A 27,830-nucleotide genomic window follows, 5' to 3' on the forward strand; every position below is an offset into this window, starting at 1 on the left:
CCCAGATTCTGATTCTACAGGTCTGGGGTGAAGGCTGAGAATTCATATCCTAAAACAAAAAATATCAAGTAGCATTAATGCTCCTGGTTCCACGGGAATGCCTTGAAAGCCACTGTGTTATGCCACAAGAGAGCAATGGCTAAAACCTGCCTGCCCTCATGTTGTATGAGTGAAATACAGGCAATCACTCAGAACTTGACATGCTCTTCATCCTTTTGAAGCCTCTCAGTAATCTGATCTATTAGCTCCATTTTGCAAGTAAATTCATTGAAGCATAAAGAACTTTTAAAACTTGACAACGGTCAGTGAGGTGTTAAGTCACAAAGTACTTGACCCCCAGTGATAGATTCTTAAGCCCACACTCTTAACTACTACACCTCACAGTCTGTCACAGAGATGTTATCTTCGCGCTGCCTTGAAGAGAGCTCATTTTGCGTGTGGATGGGGAGAGGAGGGCTGAAGAAGCTGCTCTCCTCACAGAGTCCACAGGCAAGTGTGTGAGACCAACCATGTAGACGGTAACCTGGCCAGGTAAAGAGACCTTTGTCCTTTTGGCCCCGGGATGTCCTAATCCTAACACAACAGGAGGCAAGAATCTTGAAGGAAAAAGAGAAGAACAGAACGTAATGAAGGCAATTTTATGGGATGAGGCCTGGAGTTGAGTCTTGGTTACTTGCTGAGTGGGACAGATCTCAAGATCTGAGCTTGGGAACGCTTTGAGAGGTTTGGCCCTTGAGTGGGTCATCCTGGGGCCAGACAGTGCCAGGAAGGTGCAGCCACTGCAGCTCTGGCCGCACTCTGGCCAGTTCCTGTCCCCCACCCCCAGCCCTGGTTCTTAGAATGGCTTCATCGACTAAACTGTGTGAAAAGACCTTAAGTCCCCATGATACCTAACTTCTATGATGTCATAAAGAATGAATGCTCTGGTCACTTTGTTTTCTTATCTAGATCTGTGTTTAATAAATTCCAAATGACAAATTATTCAAAATAAGTTATATTCCTAACATACCTTACATTTTTGCCATTTTACGAAAATGAACTTTCCTCCGGATGCCATGCCAGTAATTGTGCCTTTGTGGTCATACAGCCTTCGTTCCCTTTTCCTCTCTCCTTACTCTTCGTTTCTTGTTTTGAATATTGTGAGTCCTACTGCCATATGAAAGTAGAAGGAAAGTTACGCAGGCTACATCTGCCTCCTGAAAAGGTAGACTGGCTCTATGAGTCTGTCCAGTAGCTTTCAGTGGTGAGATCGCAGAGAAGAGAACAAAACTCGGCAAGTCTTTGAGTTTATCCCAGGCCTTATTTTCATTTTAGCTTGAGGGCAGAGAATCTAATTTCTAGTATGTGCTATCGTCGGAAATCAAATTTTAAAAAACAATTTTTATGTTCAACATGTAAAACTGGATGATGGTTTAGTGGGGGAAGGACTTACCACCAAGCCCGACGACCTGAGTTCGATTCCCAGGGCCCACAGGAAAGGAGAAAAGACTCCTGTGGGTTGTCCCTGGACCTCCACACATGCACTGTGACATACATGCCTCCCCCCAGCTGCAATACAAATAATTTTTAAAAACTAATTTTTAAACATTTAAAGTGGATGCTTCAAAAGCTATTTTAAATTTAGTTGGAGGAGAGGAAAATCCATATGACCTCTCTTAAAAATGGCACTAGCTCCAGCCAGCACTTCTTTTGTAGGCTTTGTCCTTGCTGCTTCTTCCACCTCAGCAAGGTCTTCTCTCGCCGTGCATGCTGTGTATTCTCCAGTTCAGACACCACCTGGGCAGAGGACTTCCCTGCTCCGCCAACCTACCCACCCCCAACACTTGCAGTGCTCCTTATTTCTCTTCATAGTCATTTCCATCTGTGTGGTTCTATTGCCTTCTCTGGCTTTCCCCCATTAGCATGTAATCTCCATGGAAAACTGTTCTGCTCCCTGCAATAGCCTTGAACTGTGAATAGTCCGTGATGGGAAACGACCAGTGAAGCTCGGATGCACAGTGAATGGATCTGGTTTTCAAAGTTCGCTGAATTTCTAAGTAATTCTCATATGCACTAACATCATTCTCCTCTATAAAAGTCCATTGATATATGGTAATGTGCATATTTGAGCATATACATATATGTACACATGTGTGTATGCACACACACACACACACACACACACACACACACATATAAAACTTAAGTCCTATCTTTACCTCTTCACCTCTTCACACCTGGTTGGGTCATTTCTCAGAGCTTCTTGTGAACCTGACAGTCTATGGCCTTTATCCAAGACTAAAGTCCAACAATAAGAAAAACAACAACAACAAAAATAGAGTCCATACGCAAAGACTGTCTTAGCCCATTTACTGTGTTTAATAGTACAATACCACTAGCTGGGTAAGTTTAAAGAGAAGAGGTCTAATTTGGCTATGGTTCTAGGTCAAGGGAACACATTTGGTAATGGTCTTGCTGGCAGAGACCAGAGACAGGGAGCGTGTCTCCTCTGGTCTCTCTTATAAAGCCACTAAGTAGTAATTATGAGGGCTCCACCTTGATGGTCTCATTTCATCTTACTTAGCTCTGAATGGCCCCACATACAAACACTAGTAGGGTTAAGTTCTGTCCTTACAGTTCCACAATGGCAATTCAATTCCAGCTCCTGGACCTTTGAGGGTACCCTCAAACCATAGCCAAGATCCTCCGAGCAGGCCACCTTCAGTGATGTACATGTAGATATGGCATGAAACCAAGCAGGGCTAATTATGGAGATTAATTTTCAAGCCATCATGATCTAAGGTAGACTTTTTCCTCAGGTCAATGTAAAAACAAACAAACAAACAAACAAACAAACAAAAAAACCAAAACACCAAGTCTCAGGATTTTGAATTGCTAACCCAAACAGACTTTTCAGAAACTTACCAAATCTAGAAATGCTAACCCATTTCCATGCTTGAACAAAACCACTTCTCCCTTTACTTTTCAAGCCTGTCATCCCTGTTTGTAAAATATCACAAGTCTCAATCATATAACATGGCTCACAAGGCCACCAAGCACCTCTTCATTTGTTGTCTTCATGGGTTGTTTTCCTTTTCTAACTTTACTTGGAAAACTGTTCCAACTGTATTACCCACCAGAGTTAAAGATGATCAATAAATTGGGATGGAATGTACATGAAATAAGTTCCTAAATCTGTTATGGGGCTATCTTACTGACTTAAATAAGGTTTTTTTTTAAAAAAAAAAAAAAAAAAAAAGATTTTTTTTTACGTGCAAAATGTTGGCTAATAAAGGATTTCTAACCTAATGAGACTTTCTGAGAGTCTGCCCTTATATAACCATGACGCCTCCAAATCAAGTCGTTAAGTCTTATTTCCAGAATAAGGATGGAATACAATTATGCAGAATGGAACTCAACTTTTTTTTTTTTTCTGTTTTTTCGAGACAGGGTTTCTCTGTAGCTTTAGGGCCTGTCCTGGAACAACGGAAACCAATCTGGCCTTGAACTCAGAGAAATCCTCCAGCTTCAGCCTCCCGAGTGCTGGGATTAAAGGCGTGCACCATCACTGCCCAGCAGAACTCAATCTTTTAACTCCAAGTACAATTAATGAGTTCTTTTTATGGTTGAAGAAAGTTTAGTCCAGAAAATTAAGTCCGAGGTCAAGCTGTTAGAAGTTAAATGAGCATTAAGACACAAGTCTTCAACAGTATGTTCTACTGGCTTCTCTGCGCAGGAACCTAGCAAACAATCTGCTGTCACTCAGAACAAATTGCTGTCGCGCCTCGCCCAGTGATAAATCCTCCTTCCAACCTGCAAAACTCAAAACCTCTCCAAACCTCCAGGTAGTGAGTGATTACCCTGAAGACAAACCCAGAGTTTCCATCACCCGCCGGCTTCCCTCTCTCGCCCCAAACCACACTACCTCCGTGCGGGTCGCTAGGCAAATCTCCAGCGCTGCCCGAAGTCTCGCGGGAGTACAGCCGTTGCCCCGGCAACAAGCGGCCCGCTCTCCATGGAGGGCGTGGCTGTGGCCGCTGAATTACGATGGCGTGCCCTCTGGCTCGGTCGTCTCCGGGTGTCTGGGGGGCGTCCTGAAGTACTCTCCGGGCAAGAGTGGAACGATCGAGGGGGCGAGGCGGGCGGCAGAGGCGCCGCGTAGGCAGGGGAGCGCGAGCAATGCGCCCGGCGGCGCGGGGCGGCGCGGGGCTGGAGTGAGTGTGCGGGGGGGGGGGCGCGGCCCTGCGGTCCTACCCACCGAGAAGGCCTGGCGCGGCCGCGCGCCTCCTCGTTCGCCGCCTCTGCAGGCACCCGGCGGCCGCGGGCTTGAAGCCCCCAGCGCTAGCCCGACTCGTCCGTGCGGCTAACCGGGTGCCTGCAGGCGGGTTGTCCCTGTTTCGAGCTGTCATCCGGGACTGGAGCGTCAGCCTCCTCCCTGACATGTCATCTAGAAACAGCTTTTTTGGTTGTTGTTGTTGTTGTTGTTGTTTATGTTGAAGCTTGCAAGGCTTTCTGTGCGGTCAGCGCCCCCAAACACGCTCTCTGTAAACAACGCAAACCAAGGGTTGTGAAGTGTGGTCAGTTGCGTGCCGTTCACGCTCCTGAACTCTTGTTTCTTTAGGTAACATAAACCAGTAGTTGTGAAATTGGGAGATCTCCTTGGTAGCCTCCAAAGTGTAAAATCTTTCAGTTGCTTGGGAACAGGTTTGTCTGGAAGCAACAGTGTTCATCTCCCAACAGAACCTTTTGATAGAACCTTCTGGTATATCAATGCTAATAGTGTAATGAAGTTAACTATACAGTAATGATCAGAATTAAAAGAGAAACTCAAGTGGTAGACACTGAAGCTTTTGAGTCAATTGAAAGTTATGGAGGAAGGGAAAAATTTAAACTATTGCTATATTATATTGCCTGACAAATCATACTTTTCCTTGCTGCCTAATTTTAATGCCTGAAGATAATCCTGAATTTACTATAGCTCTGTAGTGTTTAATTATAAATATAAGGTGTAAATGGCTTAGCTATGTACCGTGAAAGTTTTTCAACTAAATTGTTTACATGATTTGTCTATTTTTTCCTCTGATAATTTTTTATTACTTTATAAATAATAGGAATCAAAATTTCCCCTTCCTCCCCTCCTCCCACTTCCCTCCTGCTTCCCCACTCTCCCTCCTCCCCTCCCCCCTCCAGTCCTAAGAGAGGGCAGGGTACCCTGCCCTGCGGGAAGTCCAAGGCCCTCCCCCCTCCGTCCAGGCTTAGGAAGGTAAGCATCCAAATAGAATAGGATCCCAAAAAGCCAGTACATGCAGTAGAGAATCTATGTTTATAGCAGCATTATTTGTAATAGCCAGAACCTGGAAACAACCTAGATGCCCCTCAATGGAAGAAAGGATAAAGAAAGTGTGGCACATATACACTTTAGAGTACTATCGGCAGGTAAAAAATCAATGACATCTTGAATTTTGCATGCAAACGGATAGAAATAGAAAACACTATCTTGAGTGGGATAACCCAGGCCCAAAAATATGAATATGGTATGTACTCACTCATTAGTGGATTCTAGCCATAAACAAAGGACATTGAGCCTATAGTTCGTGATCCTAGAGAACCTAATAAGCTGAGCCCAAAGAAAAAGATAAATAGATTTGTCTATTTTTTTTTAAAAAAAAAACTTCTTCAGTTTTATTGTTCTTCATAAAACATACTAACAGGTTATAAATTTAGTTGGCCCTCTCCATCTCCTCCCAGATTCACCTTCCCATTCCCTGTCCACTCATCTTTGTGTCTTCATTTTGATTGTTTTATTTAATTAAAATATAGTTACCTCATTTACCCCCCTTCCAATATTCTCAGAATCATCGCCTCTTTCTCAGTATTATCCTTATGCGTGTGTGCAAATAATGCATAGGTGCGAACTGTAGAAGTCTTGAACGTTGCTCGTATGCCTAGACTTATAGGACTGACCATTTGTGTTGTATAACCATTCAGTGGGCTTGGGCTTGTCCTTATTGTAATATTGATAATTTCTTCAAACTTTTGAAGTTGTAATTAATTTCCTGTATCCTTATTAATTTAGATTTTAGAGCTCTGTCACTGTTTAATTAAATACGGTTGGATGTGTTTGGAGTAGTCACCTAGGCTTAAGAGAAAAGCCGTCCAATAGTTTCCTTAGAGCTTCTACAGCCTCCCCACATTCTAAGTGAAAGTTCAAGGCAGACGCTAGGAGAGATGTCAGAAGACTCAGAGGAGGAAGACTGTTCAGACAGAAGTATCAGCGATGATGATGAATCGGTATGTCTTCTACTTTACATAATTTGAGATAAAATGTATTATAAAACGTATATTCCCAATTAAAGCATTTGTAGAATTAATGTGTTGTAAAACTAAACTAAAGGATGACGTCATTGTCATGGAGGTTAGAAAAAAGCTTGACTGAAAAACTTATTGTGTAATATATCCCATCTAGAAAAAAATATCTTGAAGAGACTATCAACTTGAAAGTGTGGAGGGGAATGGGAAGGATTGGAGGGAGGGAGGGAGGGAGGGAAGGAGGGAGGGAGGTAAAGTGATCTAATTCTATTTCAATTAAAAACATTTTTTTTAAATAAGAGATTTTTTTCTTGAGAAAATACTTGGATAAGATTATTCAGAATTTTATTAAAATTTATGTATTTAATTATCAGGGATTTTATTTTTACAATCCATATGTACTTAATTCCTTGTGCTGATCATGTTCCAGCGTACTATGCCCCACACTAGAACCACTGGGGTTCCAGCTAGTGAGCTCGTGTTTCACCACAGTACGGCAGTGTGGCTGGAGCAGAGAACAGGGAAGGGGTGGAACTGAATTGAGAATACGTGTCTGTTCCTACAACCTGCTCTAAGGTGTTCCCTTTTAAAGTATCAATTAGAATATGTTTCCAAAATGGTAGGCAGTTCTCTAACTCCATACTTCTCTCTCTCTCTCTCTCTCTCTCTCTCTCTCTCTCTCTCTCTGTGTGTGTGTGTGTGTGTGTGTGTGTGTATGTGTGTGTGTTTTAGTTCTCATTCTCCAACTGTTTTCCCTAGTGTTCCAAGAATCTTTAAACTTTATTCCTTCTCTGCAGTCATTATTATGGTCATAACCTGTGGAAGAGGAGGAATAAAAATGCAAAATTTAAGGTTCAGCGGATTGGAATTACTGCTTTGGGGTCAGAATATAAGCCAAATAATTGTTGGAGTCTTCCATTTATTAAAGATTAAAGACAATCCCAAGTATTCAAGTCGATGTTAAACAAAACTCCAGGTTTTGATATTATTGGTCCTTAAGTTTTAAAACTCTTTTGTTTCAGGATGAGGTTGCGTTTGTGAAATTTGTAAGCGATGATATTCATCGGTGTGCACTGCTAGCAGGTTTGAGCCCATCTATTTGTACTCTCCTCCTTTTATCGTGGAACCAGATAAAAGATGATAAGGAAACTGGAAAAGCAGTGCAGATTTAGTATAGCAGTGCTTGTTCTGGTGGGCAGGGAGGGAGAAATGCATCCACTTTGGGGTTTAAACTTTCAGAACTGTTTTAAGTAGACCTGGTTAATATTAGAAAGTAGTGAATGAAATTAAATGAAAGCCGTGATTATTTTGTGAAGGACTGTTTAACATAAGGAGTTACCTTTTCATTTTATTCAAAAATAGAAATTTTTCAAAGACATAAGATATAACAAGTATGATGTATTGGAAATACATAATTACTTCAGTAATGTACAGTTGCATAAGTAGTTTTTAAAGTTAGGTTATCCATTTGCAAGTATTTAGGTATGTGTGTATGGGCATCTTGATGTATACTGAATTTTTTTAGTGTATACGTTTACAGTTGTACTGTCAAATTCTAAAATACTTCCAGTAAACATTTACATATATAACACAGTCCAATGCTGGTGTTAAAGCTGGTTTACTTGTCTTTTACCACCATGCTGAAATCTTCACTTGAAGATAGCTACTCTCCTTACGTTGGCACGTGTCGTCACGAGGGTTTCTGTTGCTGTGACAGTACCAGGAGCAAAAGCAGCTTGGGAAGGAAGGGCTTTGTTTCCTCTTATTACTCTCGGGTCACACTCCATTACTAAGGGACGTCAGGGAGGAACCCGAGGAACTGAGCTGGAGGCAGTAACCAAAGCAGAGACCGCGGAGGAATGCTGCTTACTTGCTTGCTGAATTTGCTTTCTTATACCATCCAGGACCACTTGCCCAGTGATGGCAACTCTACCAGTCATTAATCCAGTCATTAATCCAGAAATTTGCTCCACAGATTTGCTTCCTTACCAGTGTTTGGAGGCATTTTCTCAAGATTCCGTCTTCCCAAATGTGTCTAGGTTTGTGTTGAGTTGACAAAAACCAACCAGCATAGTATGTATCTTTCTATATTTTTCTCTTACAAGTGATGTATGTGTGTATACATACATATGTAGTATATGTGCACATATAAAGTGTGTATAGGTATATATATACATATTATACCTATGTACCTATACTAGTCGAAATTGTATAGTGCTGTTCTGTGATGCTTCCCCGCTGCCTGTTTGGATTTTTGTTTATTTTGGTTTGGTTTTTTTAGCTTTGCTGTTTAGTAGAAAACAGGATATAATTCCTTGTTTTAACTGGTATATTGTTAGAGAAATTGAGAGTTATTTTACAGGCTTATTGTCAATTATATTTCCTTTTATGAATTACCCATTCATGGTAATTCTTTAATTTTTGCTTATATTGCTTCCATCATTTAGAATTATTTTGTTGTAGTTGAGTTTATCAGTATTCATTTATGGATCTTTATTTTTATCTTTTAAAATTACAAAGATCTTCTCTACCCCAAGGTCATGAGTATACTCATCAAAAAAGATTCTTAAGTACTTGTCTGTGTTAATCTGAATTTTGATAATATAGTTTTTCACATGAGTAGGTTTTATTTTTATTTCATAAACAGCTAGATTGTCACTTTGTAATCTGTGGGACTTATTGAAATTTATCGCTTTTAAATCACTGATTTGTAATGTCACCTTTACTACATATTAGACATGTTAACTTCACCGTGTACTAAATCCCATCTTTCCATCCCTGGGCTCATGAGTCACTGTTAATGTTGTAAATTACAGCTTTAAATGTGATATTTTGGTAATGTTGGAACAAGTATTTCTTCTGACTCTTTCTCTAATTGAGTTAACAGACCAATCTGAATATCTAACAATAGGAAAATTATTTAAAAATAATATCACATTTTGTTCAAAGTATATATTGTACTATGCTCATAAGAAATGCTTTTATAAGTGAAGAAACATAATTAGTAAAGAGCCACAAATGAACTCTGATAGCCATATCAAAGTAAATCTAAAGGATCTTTATCTTTGAAACATATTAAATAAAGCCACAGTCATATGTTTAACATGATCCTATTTGGATAAAGCCTATTAAATCATAACTTTGACACATTTAAAGAGATGATTTGGGCAACAACAGTGCATAAATTGGGTACTTAAAACCTGAAAGAGTTTTGAAACACTATCAAGCCACACATAAGGGGGAGACTTCAAAAGTTACTTCCTAAGCAAAGCAAAAACTTGATTGTTTAAAGTGAAGCTGAATTGTGATCCTGGTGGAAAGTCCCTGGAGGTCAGCTAGAGACATAAGAAAGAAGGGAGATAAACCGAGAAGGAATTGCACATCAAGCGGATGTCATGCAATTACACACTGACAGAAAGGGTCACTGCATTGTCTGCTGAGGGTAGACCCATGATAACCGTATATCAACCCCTGCAGTTGGTTCGCACAGTGAAAAGTTTGTGACTAAGAGAACACTAGCAACCTTTAGGAATAAAGTTCCAGTAAGTGTGAAGTTATAGTTAGTGGCAATATTTAACTCATTGGGCAGATAGTATGGTTAAGTCAAATACAGGGCTTTGAGAAATAGATCATTTGGTAAAAACATGAGGACCTGAGTTCAAGCCCTAGCAATGTCTCGCATGGTGGTTTGCACTTGCACTCCCAGCAATGGAAAGGTCTTTGAGACAGGAAAACTGTAGGGCTCACTGGAGAGCCAGTCCAGCCTAATTGGTGGGCTCTGGGCCAGGGAGAGACCCTGTCTCCGTGGAGGGAGGGGAACAGTGTTCTTGAGGATGACACCAAAACACACAGGTGGTTCTCTGGGCTCCACAGGCTCTTGCACTCACATGTGAAAGTCAAATTTAGATGATCTGCTAGAGCAGCTGCAAGAAGCAGACATTTTTTAAGTATTGGTAAGAAATCATAAAATAATACTATATAGGTTAACATTTTTAGCTATTATGAAAATCAGTTGTCAACAAATTTTGTTTAGATATTTAGAATGTTATGATTATTAGTTAAAATAATATCTATAAATATACATAAATTAAGTAGATTAAAAGGAAAAGAAGAACTATGTGTAACAGGTAGGCATTGGGGATTTCTTTGTGGTTACTCATGATGTGTTTTAATCTTTCTTCCGCAGATTCTTTTGGTGACCCATTCTTCCCTCGAACTACACAGATTTTATTGGACTATCAGCTAGGAAGATGGATACCACGCCTCCGTGAGCCTCGGGATTTATATGGTGTCTCTTCTTCTGGTCCACTGAGCCCAACACGGTGGCCATACCACTGTGAGGTCATTGATGAAAAAGTCCAGCATATTGGTATGTTTTTAGAGGTCTTGGGAATTCAGAATTAGCAAACTTATTTGATCAATCTTGATAATAATGAGGAGACTAATGATGTTAACAGCTGCATTCCAGAAGTATAACATAAGCTATGTGCATAAATAAAAATTCCTGTTTGCTATGCAGGTTTAAAAGTAGAATTAATTTTAAAATGTAGTCTATTTTATTAAAGCGTATCAAGAATATTTTACAATCTTTTTACACAAAGTCACCCAAATCTGGTATGCATTTTATACGTACAGACATCACAGTTCAGACTATTCTCATTTCACTGTGCTTAAATAGAAGGATTTAAAATGTATGCCAGAACTGTGGTACACAACACACAGGAGGCTGAGGCAGAGGATTGCAAGTTCAAGGTATATCCCCAGATCCTATTTCAAATAAACAAATGTCCCAGATCTATGCCGGCTCTGAATAATTCCAAAAGATGTGATACCATAGTCAGCCGTGCTAGGCTTCTGCCAGTGTTGTAGTACTGTCTCATTCTGGCCCCAGTCTCCTCTTCTTACTGTATCTTTGCTGATGCTTGTCTTGTTGCTCGTTCTGTTCCTCTTTGATTGTCTAACTCCTTAAACCCTTTTGTCTTTGCCTTTTTTCTTTTCCACTTTCTGTTTCTTTTCTTCAGTAGACAGGGATGAACTATAGAAGACTTGTTTAAAGTGTATTTTTTTTTGTTTCTTTATGTGTGTGTTCCCAAATTCATTTTCTACTGTCCTAGAAAGAGCTCATAGACTTAATGTCCATAGTCAATGACCGTAGGATAAAGGAAGTCCAAAAATTCCTCACTGCCCTGCAACTTCCCTCTGCTGTTTTTCTGTTGATTGTAAAGTCCACATATGCCATTACCATGAAGAAATCTAATAAAATATTTGTGAATGGATAAAATTAAAAGCTGTCTGTACTTATTACAGTGCCTACTAAAGTTAAATGCCACTCAGGAGTTTGTTTGTTTGTTTTTAGTTTTTTTTTTTCAAGACAGGGATTCTGTGTAGCCCTGGCTATCCTGGAACTCAATCTGTAGACTAAACTGGCCTCAAAGTCAGAACTCAGAGAGAGAGAGAGAGAGAGAGAGAGAGAGAGAGAGAGAGAGAGAGAGCCTGTAAGTAGAGTTTTTCTGGGTCTCAGCAGTCATCTCCCAAATAACCACACAGGAACTTACTATTAATTATAAATGCTCAGCTGATAGCTTAGGCTTGTCTCCAGCCAGCTCTAGAACTTGAAGTAACCCATCTCTCTTTCTCTATGTGCTGTCCAAGGTTCATTTTCCTCATCTGTGGAATCCCCATGTTGCTTCCTCTGCCTTTGGCTCGCGACTCTCCAGAGTCCACCCTTCTCCCCAGCATTCTCTCTGCCCCAGAATCCTGCCTAGCTATCAGCCAATCAACTTCTATTAGCAATGAGATAAACACATTTTCACAGTGTACAGCAGGAGTATTCTACAGCATTTCCCCTCTTTTTGTTTAATTAAAAAGGTTTTAATCTTAATATAGTAAAACTATATATAACAAAAACAGGTATCAAGTAAGAATTACAATTACAATATCCAGACCATTTATTTTTGGCAAAATTAGAGAAAATACTCTTATCTGAATTTTGTGAGTCTAAGGTTTTATACTTGATTTACCTTTTAACAAAACTAAAGAAAACTATAAGTTTAACTGTTCAGTCTTTAACTCTGATCAAAGACTCAAAAGGATGTGATGTTACCCAGTGATAGGTATATCTGGCTGTAAAATATTTTGGGATTATTAGTTGTTTTTGGATTGAAGTACATTTAATAATCTACCCTTTTTCATATCATCCTTATATCATGTCCCATTTTTTTCCTTAAAAAATAAATCTTTGAATTTAACTCTTATTTAGCTTTTTTTCTGACATTTTTAAAATATATGGGTTGGTTTAATTCATCAACTTTCATAATCCAATGTGTAGATCCTTTATGAGCAGTCAGAAAATCTGAGGACAATATAATAACATATAGAATCCAGATTCTCTGTGTATTTCCCATGTTTACATGGCTTATATATTTTTTAACTTTTTATTGTACTTTACTCTGTTTAAGGACTTTTAATTTTGAACTATTTTTTATCTATGACTGTATATACATTTTCTCTTCTTTCTCCCAAACCTATGTATATTTTTAACCCTGTCACCCATTTAGAGTTTTTTTTTTCTATCTTGATATGCCTTTGCTGAGCATCTGTATTCTTTGATTGCATGCAGCAAATCTTAAACTGCTATGTTATCTGCTGCTGGTATAGCTTAGCTTGGTGCAAGGCAGTAGTGCATGGCAGCTGGCAGCTGACTCCTCCCAGAGGCAGCTGCCAGGAGATGTGTCTCTGTATTACAGCTGGCATGCGAGACTTGAGACTAGGAAGCTGCACTTGGCTCCATTTTTGTGTGTTTAGAACCTTGGTTTCATTTGTTTGGTTGGTTTGGTTTTTTTGAGACAGAGTTTCTCTATAACTTTGGCGCCTGTCCTGGAACTTGCTCTATAGACAAGCTGACCTTGAACTCACAGAGATCCCTCTGCCTCTGCCTACCAGGTGCTGGGATTAAAGCTATGCGCCACCACCACCACTGCCGCACAGCTGTTTAGAACCTTTTTTTAAGCTTTCTCAGGTTTTATGTGAATCTATATTGCCCGACAGTGGGTGCCATTTGTAGGTGGAGTTTTTCTGTGTCCTGGCAGCCACTCCCAAAAAACTACTCAGAGACATTATTAATTATAAATGCTCAGCCAATAGCTTAGGCTTGTCTCCATCCAGCTCTTAGAACTTAAATTAACCCATTTCTATTAATCTATATGCTGCCCCAAGGCTCACTTACCTCTTCTACAAAATTCCCATGTTGCTGCTTCTACATATGGCTCGACGCTCCTCAGACTCCACCTTTCTTCCCAGCATTCTCTTTGCCCTGAAAATCCTGCCTAGTTTTTCGGCCAATCAGGTTTTTATTAACAATAAAAGCAACACATTTTCACAGTGTACAGAAGGATTATTCCACAGCATCTGGTGCCCCTGCATCCCAAGTACTGGAATTAAAGGTATGCGTCACCACAATCTGGCAAAGAGTTCTTAAAAGCTAAATTTTCTTCTTACATTATCTGGTTTTAGATAGATATGTATCATAGCAAGATACGCAGTCAACAGATAGAGGACATAGTGAAGCAAAAAGGATAGTGGTTTTGATTATAGAGAAGAAAGCCATTTTTTTTTCTTCTCTCTCCCAAACCTATCTATATTTTTAAACACATTGTAGCCCATTTAGAGGTTTTTTCCATCTTGACTTCAAAATTATAGGTCTAGAAATACATTAAGAATTCATGCTTACTACTATAAGCACCATTTATTTACAGAGATGAGTTCAGTGTCTATTTTCCATGTTTTAGGGTATCTTCTGTTGACAATCACAACACACTAAATCTTAACTCTTCCTCAAGTCTTTCTTGTGTCTTGCTTCTGTTTCATAACCTTTTTGTAGCTGTGTGAGTAAGAAGGGAATTGGAGCTGAGAAGGAACACCCCTCCTGCTTTTCCTGTGGTCTCTGTCTATGTTCTCTTCTCTGGGATTGGTAAGAGACCCAAAGGGGAGAAGAAAGTAAATCCTCAGCGCATCACTGATTTCCAGCTTGCCCTTACCCCATGCTGGTTCCATTTAGTAAATTTCTCTCCCCGTAACTGGACAACCCACTTTCCCATCCTTGGTGCATCCTGTTCTTATGTTCATAGCACTTAATTTCCAACTTTCATTTAGCCCTTGGTGATTAACATCAGTGCCTTGGGATGGAAAAAAGTCTACACCCTGGTTACTTGATACACTCCCAGTTTTGTGCTTTCAGGTTAGATCAGTTCTATTTCTGGCTTCTACTAATTCCAAATATATTTTCATACCAAACTCCCATTTTTAAGAATAGTTAGATTCACTGGTGCTGTTTTTCAGCTCATCTTCCATGGTAAGTTGAGCTTTATGAGTCCAACTTCTACTATAAATGAAGATGCAAACCCTCCATGATGTAGGTCAGATGCAGACATTCTCAGCATTGGTTTCCCAAGGTCTCTAGAGTAATGATGGAAGCTTCACAGCTACTAGTGACACAGTCCGTGCATGGTAGACTCAGACAGGGTGAGAACTTTGGGGCTGTGCCATGTTCTTTGCTTCAGCCTGTGTCCTGCAGCATTTGCGGGCTGTGCAGGTTGTCAAGCTGCGACATCTGCATCCTTTCTGCAGGGAGCACTGGGGATTTACTCCCAAGTGTCTTTAACATCCTTTCTGTAGGAGCACTGGGGATTTACTCCCAAGTGTCTTTAACATCCTTTCTGTAGGAGCACTGGGGATTTACTCCCAAGTGTCTTTAACATCCTTTCTGTAGGAGCACTGGGGATTTACTCCCAAGTGTCTTTAACATCCTTTCTGTAGGAGCACTGGGGATTTACTCCCAAGTGTCTTTAACATCCTTTCTGTAGGAGCACTGGGGATTTACTCCCAAGTGTCTTTAACATCCTTTCTGTAGGGAGCACTGGGGATTTACTCCCAAGTGTCTTTAACATCCTTTCTGCAGGGAGCATTGGGGATTTACTCCCAAGTGTCTTTAACATCCTTTCTGCAGGGAGCATTGGGGATTTACTCCCAAGTGTCTTTAACATCCTTTCTGTAGGGAGCACTGGGGATTTACTCCCAAGTGTCTTTAACATCCTTTCTGCAGGGAGCATTGGGGATTTACTCCCAAGTGTCTTTAACATCCTTTCTGCAGGGAGCATTGGGGATTTACTCCCAAGTGTCTTTAACAGCTTTTCCTACTTGCTATCATTTCAGAAAGTCTTTTCCACAGTTTTGCACATTCCTTTGAGATTGCTTTTGAAAACAAGGTTAAGTACTTGACAGGACATATAAGACTAAACAGAGTTCTACTTGCAGATTGCTTTTATTTAAAGGTAGAGGAATGGTGTAGTAAAACAAAGAGGCTTCTGGCTAATGCTGGAGCCCAGAAGACATCCTCCTGGTACACGCTCCCCAGAGTCTTAATTCTCTCCCTCTCCCTCTCTCTCCCTCCCTTCCTCTCTCCCTCCCTCCCTCTCTCCCTCCCTCCCTCCCTCCCTCCCTCCCTCCCTCCCTCCCTCCCTCCCTCCCTCTCTCTCTCTCTCTCTCTCTCTCTCTCTCTCTCTCTCTCTCTCTCTCTCTCACACACACACACACACACACACACATTTTGATTAAAACAACATGTATGCAGTGAAATGCTCTACCTCTGAAACTAAGGCAAATCAAAACAAAGTTTTGTGCCTCTCCTTTCATGTGGTTAAAACAGATTGTTTAAATGTACTGCCAAATGAAAGCCATCAGTTTATAAACTTTGGGAGGTTACCAGAGCAGTCTAAAACCTTAAACAGCTCATCTACTAATCTTACTGTCCTTTTCTTAGCCAAGAGTCGAAGTTAGACATCCAGTGTGCCATGTAGATAAGATAGGACATTTCTCTAGCCCAGTTATATACACAGTTGTCTGTTGTGAAAGTCTTTCCATATTAGCTCGTATAGACCAATCTTTTTATAATAGTTATGATAGATTTTGTAGGTTAAGGCTGCTTGTCCGTTTCCCATGCATCCAGACCCTAAATAATCACACAGAGACTATATTAATTACAACACTGCTTAGCCAATAACTTAGGCATATTTCCAACTAGCTCCTATTTCTTAAACTAACCCATTTCCATTATTTTGTATTTTACTATAAGGCTTGTGGTTTACCAACAAGGTTCCAGGGGGTGGCTCCAGCAGCCGTCTTTTTCCTTAGGCAGCTACATGGTGTCTCTCTGACTCTGCCTACTTTCTCCCAGCATTTTAGTCCATCCCCTGTCGCCCCCCCCACCAGCTCTATTCTGCCTTGCCATGGGCCCAAGTAGCCTCTTTATTCATTAACCATTAAAAGCATGTACAAGGTTAAGCCAGACAAAAATACCAACAAGGAGAACTAGGCAAAAAAATTCAATCCCTAGCCAAAAAACTATTCATAAAGGATAGCTTGTAGGAGAGAGAAAATCAATTTTTTTAATGAAGTAACACTCGGTATATCAGTATCAGCCACACTCCAGAGCAGGCCCCATACTTGGGAGTAGTTGACTAAGACAAATCTGTCATTCCTAATACTGGAAGGTACTGTTCATGCCACTAGAAGAGGTAATTGTTGTCACTGTTACCCAGCTACAAACCTTGCGGCCTACAACAGAAACCTGCCTACAAGCTATACTGGTACAGTCACGACACAGATGTTTATGGGAGTGACCAAGCACTTTGTTTAATTAGATTTAAGGCCTACTCCTTGAAGTGGAACCTGTACATGAAAGTGCTAAAGTGGCCAAGAACCTGAGACTAGATAGGTCCTGGGTCTAGGGGAAAACCTAATATTTTATAGTTCTGCTATAGAGGCATATAAATGTTCCTATAATAAATGACTTCTAAAAACATACTTCTCTCGTCAGAGCCTCACTTTAAAAATCCATGCAGAGAGTCAGTAAGACAGTGCTTCATAGAAGTTAAACAGACAGCCAGTAAGCACTTAAAAAGATATTTGACATCCTAGCCATCAAGCAAATTGATGCTATACTGAGGTACCATTTTGGAGTCCACAAGACTACACAGTAAATGTACAGAAGACAGCCCAATAGACCTTCCACAGGAAGTGTATATGTGCATGCCCACATGGAATAACTCATTTTGCAGAGCTGTGGGAACACTTGTCTTTTGGAAAAGTTACTGTCATATCTATAAACTTTGTGAGACCATGATTCTCCCTTCAAAATGGGATTCATTCCCAAAACACCTCAGCAGTGTAACTTCTCCTACACAGGCAGCAGAATGACCTTTCCATTCCCCCATACCATGAGGCCTTAGAGCGATAACATTCACTCTTTGTTCTAACAGTTAAATTTATGTAGAGTCAATCTCACAAAATTACTTGCTAGCAGACAACATAGGAATTTCTATAGAAGACAGGTACTGAGTAGGAAGGTAGCACGCCCCGCCTTTACCAGACAGACAGGTCTGGAAGTGGGTAAAGTCCAGGTTCAGGGACATTTAGTAACTTTATCTAATGGTTTGGAATGTCAGGTATTTCCCCTTGGATGCTGGCCCTTTCCTGATGCCGCAGGGCGATTGGTAATGAAAAGTTCCCAGACTATCTTAATACAAAATCTACAGCTTTAATAAACAGAAGTAAGACTTACATCAGTTTACACCAGAATCCAAACGATCCATCCTGAGGCAGGAGCCAGGCAAGAGAGAGCTAGTGGGAGCGCACTTGCCAGGTTTATAGGTAAGCTTTAGCCTAAGGGCGACACACCCCATGAACAGAATGTGATTGGCTGAACTCCCCTATCACTTTCCTGGGTGGTGTCACCTGTCAGAGCACTTCTTTATCAGGTTCTACCTGCCCCTTTTTATGTTCATAAAATGCGTGTGATATCATTTTGCCTATAGGATTCTCAAACTATGTCTATAAAAACTAAAACCCTCATAGAGATCAACCCCCCCCCCATGCTTCTTCTTCCTCTTCTTGCTGCTTCTTCGTACAAAAGAATAAAGAACATGTAGTGTTAACATACATGAATTAATTTATTCTGTTTACCCTCAGATCCAATTAGCCGGTTTTCACCTGCATAGCGAATCTTTCTGGATCCTGAGAGGTTTAACGGGCTTAACCCCAAAATAAACCTCGATAATACTACTTCACAGGAACAAGGATGGGTAGGACTAAAAAGTCAGATCCCAGCAAATGATGAGGATGTAGAGAACTGGAGGCCTGGTACGCTGGAGAGAACGGAAAGCTGTGCAGTCAGCGTTCTCACCCCTAGGTGCACCCAGGAGAAACGAAACCTCATGAATGTCAATAACAGTGTTATTCATAATAGCCAAGATATGAGCACAATCCAGATGTGTATCAAGAGATAAATAGATAAACATGGTGCAGCTATGTAATGAAATATCAATAGCCATAAAAAAGAATAAAGTATTAAGAACATGCCACAAGATGGATGAACCTTACAAACATGCTGAGAAGTCAGACAAAAGAGGATAAATGCCATGTGATTATCAGATTGATAACTATCTTAATTGTCATCATAGAACATCATCTAGTATATGATGGAAGCAGATGCAGAGATCCACAGAAACACTAGGCCAAACTCCTGGAGTCCAGCCATAGAGAGGGAGGAGTGATATTATGAGCAAAGGGGCCAAGACCATCATAGGGAAAACCACAGAAACTGCTGACCTGAGTTGTTGGGACTGACAACTGGAGAACCTGAATAAGACCGAACTAGGCCCTCTGAATGTGGGTGACAATTGTATGACTTGGTCAGTTTGTGGGTTCCACTAGCAGTGGAACCAGTATTTATCCCTAGTGCATGAACTGGCTCTTTGGAGCCCATTCCCTATGGAGGAATACCTTACTCAACCTAGATACAGAGGGAGGGCCTTGGTCCTGCCTCAAGTGATGTGACAGACTTATGTTGACTCCCCTTGGGAGGCCTTACCCTCTCTGAGGAATGAGAGGGGTGGGGTGGGTGAGAAGATGGGGAAGCAGGAGGACATGAGTGAGAAAGAACTGGGATTGGTATATAAAATAAGATTATCTTAAAAAATAAAATATGTGACTGTATTTGTGTGGAATGAGAATCTGTAGATATATAGAAACATAATAACACAGATAGGGCAGACGAGATGACTCAGTGTATAAAGGCACTTGCTGCCACACCCAGTAACTTGAGTTCAGTTCCCAGAACCCATGTTATGGAAGGTGAGAGCTGACTGCCACAAGCTGTCCCCTGACCTCATGCATGTAGGCTATGTGTGCCCACATACACACAAAATAAGTAAACAATGTAACAAAAGTAATAATTTAAATGGTTGCCCTCTACTCAAAGGTTGTACATTCTGTTCCCTTTCCCCAGGTGTACTGGGTGTTCTAGATTGTGTATCTTGTTCTATAGAGAAAAAAAATAGATAGATGACTCTTAATGGAGTTTTGTTAGAAGTTAGTGGAGGAAAAGTCCAGAAACATGTACTAACCCTCTGTGTCCTATATCTTTCCTCCCTGAAAAGAAGCTTCACACACAATTTATGTTAAAAGCTTTTAACAGTCTGTGAGGTCGACAGCATCTTAGACAGGTACTTAGGTCTGTTTTTGTCTTTCAGATGCTTACCTGTCTTGCCCCATATTTTGAAGTACCTAGGTAGTCTGCAATTTCAATACTGTAGTAGATTCAATAAAAATTTTGGAATTCATCCAGTTTGGGATTCTTTTTTTATTATTATATCAGTGAGGATAATGTTCTGTCTTTATTCTACACATCTCTTAGGTGAAATTGGAAGTATGACTGTACTTTTCAGAAACGTCAGTCATGTAAGACTGAAAAACTATTCCAGATTGAAAGAGGCTAAATACATATTTTGACATCCAGTGTGGTGGCACATACCTGTAATTGCAGCATCAGGAGGTGAGATAGGAAGATCTCTAAGTTCAAGGTCAGCCTGACATTGACTGAGTTTTCTGTTCCCACAGTTATTAAGTCCCAAAGAAATCACACAGAGGTCTACATTAGTTGTAAACTGATAGGCCTAGTAGCTCAGACTTCTTATTAATTCTTACAACTTATATCAGCCCGTTATTCTTGTCTGTGTTAGCCACGTGGCTCAGTACCTTATTCGGCAAGGCAGTCATATCTTGCTTCTTCTGTGTCTGGGTCATGACTACAGACTGAAACTTTCTTCTTCCCAGAATTCTAGTTGCCCTGCCTCTTCTTCCTGCCTGGCTACTGGCCAATCAGCATTTTATTAAAAATAATACAAGTGACAGGATAAAAGACCATTGTCCCCAGCACTTCCCCCTCCCTTAAAAAAAAACCCAGAACTCTGAATCTAATCTCCTTTGTTTAGCTTTTCTCCTGACCATTATCCATAACAACTTGTAACCAACATTCTAAACAGAGGAAAATATCCATAGTCCATTTTTTGGGAATGGGGGCATCGGTTTCCAAGTTGCTTCCTGCTGATTGGGGACACTGATAATCTTATGGGGACCTAAAGAAAATTTATAATTATGATCAAGTCATGATTGGACTATCCTGTGAGGTTTGATCATCTCAGGCAGCAGTCTTGAATCTGTTCTGGATGTAGAACTCAGACATCTGGGCCATCCGTTCCTATCGGAGATTTCTCAGGGGGTCTTTCTTGATCAAACCTGATTTTTTTTTTTAACCTGGAATGATTCCACAGCCTCTCATTTCTTTTCCAAAGTAACATACCTTTTGACTTCAATTTTGAAGTCAAGGTATTTTCAAAATATCTATCTTGGATTAAGTCACCATTTATAAACAAATATCTTTTAGCAACTGTTGCTTCTTTCTCAGCATTCAAACAATTCAAAGAGAACATAATAACATACGGTATCCAGACTTTCTGTATATTTTTCATCTTTACATGGCTTCGTTGTAACCTCTTATTTTTGTTTTCAACTTTTGGCTTTTTGAGACAGAGCTTCTCTGTGTATCTTTAGCTGTCCTGGAATTCCTTCTGTAGACAAGGCTGTCCTTGAACTCACAGAGATCTGCCTGCCTCTGCCTCCCAAGGGCTGGGATTAAAGGTGTGTGCCACCACACCCAACCACTCTCTTTTTTATAAAATAAAAAAGAAGACTTTATCCTTCTTTTCTTTCCCAAGCCTACATATATTTTAACACGCTGTAAACTGTTTAGAGGTTTTCTTGTCTTTGAATCTGTCTTTACTGTATATCTCTCTTTTTCTGATCACATGAGCCTTTAATTTGCTGAGCAATATGGCTAGGGTTAAAGCCATGGCTTTGATGGCTAGATTCACCCCATTTTTTTTTTAGCTTTCTGAGAATCTAACTTCAGTGTAGAGGTATTGGCCAGAGCCATGATTATTGTCATAATTGTTTGGTGTTTCAAGGTCCATGTCACCACCAAGAAGCATGCTGTAGGCTATTCATAAACACCATTTAAGTGTTTTGTGGCAAGGTTTTGCAGCTAAAGCTGAGTCAGGAAGCCTCTCTTAAATGAGAGTGCTTGCCTCTAGCAAGCAGAGCCCACCTGAGAAAAATGTTATTATCAATAAGCTGTGCTTAACTCTATTCTTTTCTGTCAAGAATTACTTCCCTAGCTCTCTCAGGTTTTGTGTGGATGCAGTTGTCCACACATTGGGCCCAGTTTGTTGCATGGAGGCCTCTTGGTAGTTCCAGGCTGCCCGGCCACCTGGCTAACTAGTTAGTTCCCAGCTGCCCAGAACCGAAATAATCACACAGAGATTGTATTCTTTAAATCTTTACTTGGCCCTTAGCTTTAGCTTCTTATTGGCTAACTCTTTTTTTTAATTTATTTAGTATGTATACACAATTCTGTCTGCATGTATGCCTGAAGGCCAGAAGAGGGCGCCAGACCTTGTTACAAATGGTTGTGAGCCATCATGTGGTTCCTGGGAATTGAACTCAGGACCTTTGGAAGGGCAGGCAATGCTCTTAACCACTGAGACATCTCTCCAGGCCCCTTATTGGCTAACTCTTACATCTTAGTTTAACCCATCTCCATTAATCTGTATATCGCCATGTGTCGGTGGCTTACTGGCAAAGTTTCAGCATGTCTGACTCTGGTGGTGACTCAATGGTGGCTCTATGACTCTGCCCTTCTTCCTCCCAGCATTCAGTTTAGTTCTGCCCACCTAACTCTGTTCTACCCTATTGGGTCAAGCCAGTTTATCTATTAACCAATAAAAGCAACACATAGATAGAAGGAAATCCCACACCAGCCTGAGATACAGAGTGAGAATATATTTCAAAAATTAAAGGTACAAATAAAAACAGAATTAAGTGCACTGTGCAATTTTAAAGTAGATCATTTTATTACTGATACAACTGGTAAAGCTTCTGTTGGAATCTTAGGGTTAGACAGCAGTAACAGACCAAAATTATGTTCTTGATGGGTATACTAATGATTTTATGGGAGAATTTCTTCTTTGTCAGGAACATGCAAGTATTTGGAAAGGATTTAGTATTGTATTGCTAAAGTATTTTAGGGAAACAATTTTAGTTTACTGTTGTTTGCTTTCCACATATATCCAATTGTTTCCAAATAAGTTAGAAAACGACATACCTAGAAATAAATCTAACAAAGGACATAGAAGTCTTATGTATAAGACATTAACAATAGCAGTTTTTAAAGATTTAAGTAAATAAAGAGCATTTCCAGAGAGGAAATGCCCAACTGAACCTGGAAAGACTCTCCTAATGCAGATGGCACCTCAGCATGAACTTATGAACCAGATAGAAGGAGAAAGGAGCAGAATGCTGAGTACCAGCATCCTTTCTCTGGTCCCTGACTCTCGATGATGTGATGTGATGGGACCTGACCTGCTCTGTAGTGCCTTCCCTGCCATTATGGATGAACCCACTGAAACCACGAACAAAAACCCTCCTGTTAAGTTTGTTAGCTGTTTGATCACAGAAACTAAAAAGTAACTAATATAAGGGGAGATAGTACAGTCATGTTTTGGAAGTCTCATTCTTTAAAGACATAAGTTATCCCCAAACTAATCTACAGATTTGGTGTAATCCCAACAACAATTGGAACTGGAAGTTTTGTGGAAGTCTTAAGAATATTCACCCTTTCTGGGGAGAGAAGAAACAAATCTGTTTACCAGTTTAAGGGAGGACAAAGCAAAATCTGAAAACAGAGGAAGCAGAAAGTGCAAAATGGAATGAGCAAGACACTTAGAGAAGGGGTAAAATAGCATGGAGGACTCAAGAGAACTAGAAACTTTACTGTAGAACTTGTCAGCATAAAATAACTGTTGTTGAACTGGACAGTAATTAGCACAAGGTGTACATCCAGTCATGAGTTCTGATATAGTGTGACAATGTTATTTCTTGTGATGAATCCTTGATTAAAAAAAAATCTAGCCCTCCATAAAACATTGACTTTTAGGCTGGGTATATATCAATCAGTAATTTGAAGGCATATATTAAAATTTATTTTGAAGTTATATTCAATTACTTCTCCCTTCTTTTGTTTAGAGTGGACTCCTTTTTTTCCTGAGCCGGTATATGTCCCGACGGGCCTGGAAATAGAACCTGTTTACCCAAACTCCAAGGAAGACACTGTGGTTTATCTAGCTGAAGATGGTGGGCATCTTTAATACACTGATGTAAAATATAATTTGGTATCTGGTTTGATGTCTTAGACCTTCTGTTGTTTGTAGTGGGAACTTCAAATTACTCGGAAGTTCCTGTTGTCTTAATAACATATGACTACAAATTCAGATGTTTAGTGTTGATTCTGTTTTCGCAGACATATTTTAAATATGCTGTCCATTAAGTGGAAAGTTTCATAGAGACTGAAATATGTTTTGTTTGTTTTCAAATATAAATCTAGTGCTATCCGCAAAGTCATTATTCCCTCTGCAGTTTGCCTTTGTAGAATCAGTCAAGTGATTTTCTGTTGATTTCATCCCTGTTTGGTGTTTTTTTTTTATGTTAGCATTTTTGAAAGAAAAGAAAATAGTCCATATTGCAAATAAAATCCAAAGTTATATTCCAGGAAAGTGTTTTTAATGTTTGAGAGCTCTACAAATCTTGTTGTCTTGTCTACCTTTAAGATAATGTATGCTGATAACCCAACAGAAGTCTGGGTCAGTGTCCTAATTATGGGACACTTATGAAATTTCCTCATCAGAGTTTGATATCTTATTGTTTCTATATATTAAAGTAGCTTCCAGAGAGCATACATATTGAGAAAGCAAGCATGCTAAAAAAAAAAAATTCACAATGGCTATTTCTGTACAGTGACAGTCCCAGAAATCATGTGCTCACACATATACAAACACTAAAGTGGTAAGCACTTCTCAAAATTTTAAACTTTTTTTTCAAATATTTACATAACTAATCTATGATCTTTCACACATAACTGAAATGAGGTAACTAAAAAAATTAAGTGGTTTAGGTTAATGAGGTTAGGTTAGGTTAGTCAGAGTTTACGTGAAGAAACTTAATGAATTTACAACAGAGCAGGTAGGGCTGAAGGAGACAAACAACAGGAGGCTATGAACAGAAAATGACCTGTCACCTAGGTCTGAATTAGTAAGAAAGTGGGGTGCTCTCTAGACCTACAGCTGTTAACTATGTGAGAAGGCAGCTCCTAAGCAACCGTGGCTTCCAGTGGAGAATACAGTGGGAGACAGCCGAATGTCACTCTCTCCTACTTCCCCGAGTTCTACAGAGCTTCCTACTGTCCACAGCCAGAGGCTCAAAGACCCTCCCAGACAGTCCCTGAAGATCAGGCTACCCAGAAGCACGTAATAGAGGGAAATGTGCTGTGGGAAGAGAGGAGAGGATGGGCCTGAGGGAGAAGCCGTGTGCATTGCTGTGTGAAAACCACCTAATTGATTGTAGCGTTGACTTTGGCAGTTGCGAAGATGTACCTTTAAGTGGTTTGAAAGGAAAGCAATGGAAATAAGATTTGAAGATGAAAACTTTCTACCATACTTTCATCAGCATATAAAAATCATTCTAAAATACTTATATTTCTCAATGTTTTATTAATAATGAAAACAACAGAAAAAGGTTTCAATAAGCAAGATATAAATTAAGTACCAATAAAACTAAAGGTTCCAAGAAAGCTGTAATCCTCCGATAGGCTATGGAAGATGATGACATTGTGAGATATGATTAGCGGGGGTGTTAAATCAAGGTAAATTATACCGTGAAATAGGCTGAGTTTACAATTTTTTGGAACCCCAGAGATTTTCTGTTTGTCTACCTGCTGGTGAGTTCCCAGATGTTCTGCTGAGCAAGTGTTGCTCTGACTTCTGTCAGTGATCTTAAGCTCCCTGGAGATAAACTCACAAAGCAAGCATGCCTTTGTGTCTGGCTGCTCTGCCTCGGGGTTCTCTTCTTCAACTCCACTGTGCTACTTGATGCTTTCATACGCCAAGTAATTCACCCTTCTGTAACTGCACAACAACTTATCCTCTCTTTATGTTCATGATCTATTTTGAATAATTTTTTGATGCATGGCTTGGAATATAAAAGTTAAGGTTTATTTTCCCACACACCAGTTTTTGAAACTATTTCACCCTGAAGTGTTGAAAAGACTATCCTGTCCTCCATGGAAGTGTCTAGCTACCTTAATGAAATGTCAGTTCACAGTATACATGTCAGTCTGTTTCTAGACAGTATGTTCTCTGATGATGTATTGATGAGTGTGCTAACACCACACTGATGGTGTAGCTTTATCCATAGCTGGATACTTGGATACAAAAAAATAGCCATTTGAGTCTTTTTTTTTTATTAGTATTTATACTGTATATCTTTCTCCACCATTTAAAATGTTTGTTTTGTTGTTGGTTATGTGAGGCAGGGTCTCACTGGGTAACACTGGCTAGCCCAGGACTCACAACGTAGACGTGGCTGGCCTCAAACTCATAGATTCACCTGTCTCTGCTTCCCAAGAGATGGGATCAAAGGCGTGGACCATCATACTTGGCCACATCATTTAGTTTTTAATCTGTTTTCTTCATTTTTTTAAATAGGTACTTACAACATATAGCTGTGCTTGGCTTTTTATGTAGTTTGAAGATATGTTTTTAAACTACGCTAATCAATATAAGTTTTGATGCAATTGGATTCAATACTTACCATCTTACTGTGTTGTATTTTTCTGCCTTTTTTTTTTTACTTTTTTACTAGGTTTCTGTATGGGTAGCCTTAGGGTTTTTAATATATGTCTTTATAAAAGATTCTCCTTGCAGCTAGGTGCTGGAGGCACATGCCTGTATCTTAACACTCAGGAAGCTGAGTGAGAGGGTCACAAATTCAAGGCCGGCCTGATATACACAGAGAAAACTTTTCTCAAAAGTAGATTAACTGGGGATGGGAAGATGGCTCAGTAGTTTAGAGCACTTTCTGCTCTTGTACAGGATCCCAGTTGAGTTTCCAGAGCCCATACTGGATAGCTAACAACCACCTGGAACTCCAGTTCCAAGGGATGCAACACCCTCTTCTGACCTCCAGGGGCACTAGACACACACATAGGGCACATACAGGCGCTCAAATGTGTGTGTGTGTGTGTTTATGTATTATGTATTTATATGTATATATCTTTCAAAATTAATGATTTTAAAATAAATATAAAAATTTCTTTTAAATAACCCTATGTTATTTCATATATAATACAAAAATCTTGTAAAAATGTATTCTCAATTTCCTTTTTATCATAGTTTCATATGTATTTTAACTTTTTCGTGTGCTAAAAAAGTTACTGTTCCCTTCATTAGTAATCTCTTAGATAATTTTAAAAAAGAAAAATGACTTTTACTTTTAATTTCTAGTACTAATTCCTTTGTGTGCTGTGTGTGCATGCATGCACATCTATATGAGCATATGCATGTGTGTGGAAGCCAGAAGTAAACCTTGTGTGTCATCCTCAGATGCTGTCCACCTTGGGTTTTGCAACAGGGTGTTTCACTAACCTGGCACTCGCTGACTAGGCTAGTTTGGCTGACCCAGCAGGCAGACTTCAGGGATCCCTAGAACTTGGATTAGAGGCTCTGCCACTGCACCTGACTTTTCCAAATGTGAGTTCTGGAGGTTGAGCTCAGGTTCTCGTGATTACTCAGCAGACATTGTACTGATTGAGCTTTCTAGCTCCCTGGCCATCAAACACTTATCTATCTATCTATCTATCTATCTATCTATCTATCTATCTACTTATTTATTGTACAGATCCAAGTTTCTGTCTAATAACACTTCTGCCTGGAAAAACTTTACTATTTCTTGTAATGCAAATTAATTCTGTCTCAGAAAAATATTGTCTATTTGATAAATTTTATCTTACAGCACTTGAAAAATGTTCCAAATTTATAACCTCTGAGACTTTTAATCTTTATTCCTACATAGATATGTTTGTTGTTCCTTGAGTTTTTTAAAACTTTGGTTTCTTGCCAGTGACTAATGTCAGAATCTCAAGTATTATTTCTTCACATTTTTCTTCTCCTAGGATTTCAGTCTGAATATGTTGGGTTATTTGATAGCAACAGTTCTTGCATCCAGCAGTCTTATTTTGTATGTTTTGTGTTACTCTTGTT

The 27,830-nt window shown here is 39.8% G+C and overlaps 1 protein-coding gene and 1 long non-coding RNA gene across 7 annotated transcripts in view; one reads left to right on the forward strand and one right to left on the reverse strand.

Annotated features, from left to right (window-relative positions):
• The window catches only part of LOC146889480 (uncharacterized), a 36,297-nt gene extending 18,064 nt beyond the window's left edge, over window positions 1-18,233 (reverse strand). Inside the window, exon 1 of the long non-coding RNA XR_014999947.2 lies at window positions 17,906-18,233. This is a non-coding gene — a long non-coding RNA (uncharacterized LOC146889480). The remainder of the gene's footprint in view (window positions 1-17,905) is intronic.
• The window catches only part of Agbl3 (AGBL carboxypeptidase 3), an 86,195-nt gene continuing 62,353 nt past the window's right edge, over window positions 3,989-27,830 (forward strand). For 3 of the 6 annotated variants that reach the window (XM_087901840.1, XM_087901842.1, XM_087901844.1), the window contains exons 1-5: window positions 3,990-4,193; window positions 6,056-6,270; window positions 7,311-7,371; window positions 10,475-10,657; window positions 23,764-23,871. In XM_087901840.1, coding sequence (XP_087757966.1) covers window positions 6,208-6,270; window positions 7,311-7,371; window positions 10,475-10,657; window positions 23,764-23,871 — 415 coding nt within the window. In that variant the 5' untranslated portion in view covers window positions 3,990-4,193; window positions 6,056-6,207. Of the gene's footprint in view, window positions 4,194-6,055; window positions 6,271-7,310; window positions 7,372-10,474; window positions 10,658-23,763; window positions 23,872-27,830 lie in introns of all 6 variants that reach the window. The other 3 variants (XM_087901843.1, XM_087901845.1, XM_087901841.1) reach the window with 2 other exon arrangements.

The sequence above is a fragment of the Myodes glareolus genome, chromosome 25 (genome assembly GCF_982192425.1).
Source record: "Myodes glareolus chromosome 25, mMyoGla1.1, whole genome shotgun sequence".
Classification (NCBI taxonomy): Eukaryota; Metazoa; Chordata; class Mammalia; order Rodentia; family Cricetidae; genus Myodes; species Myodes glareolus.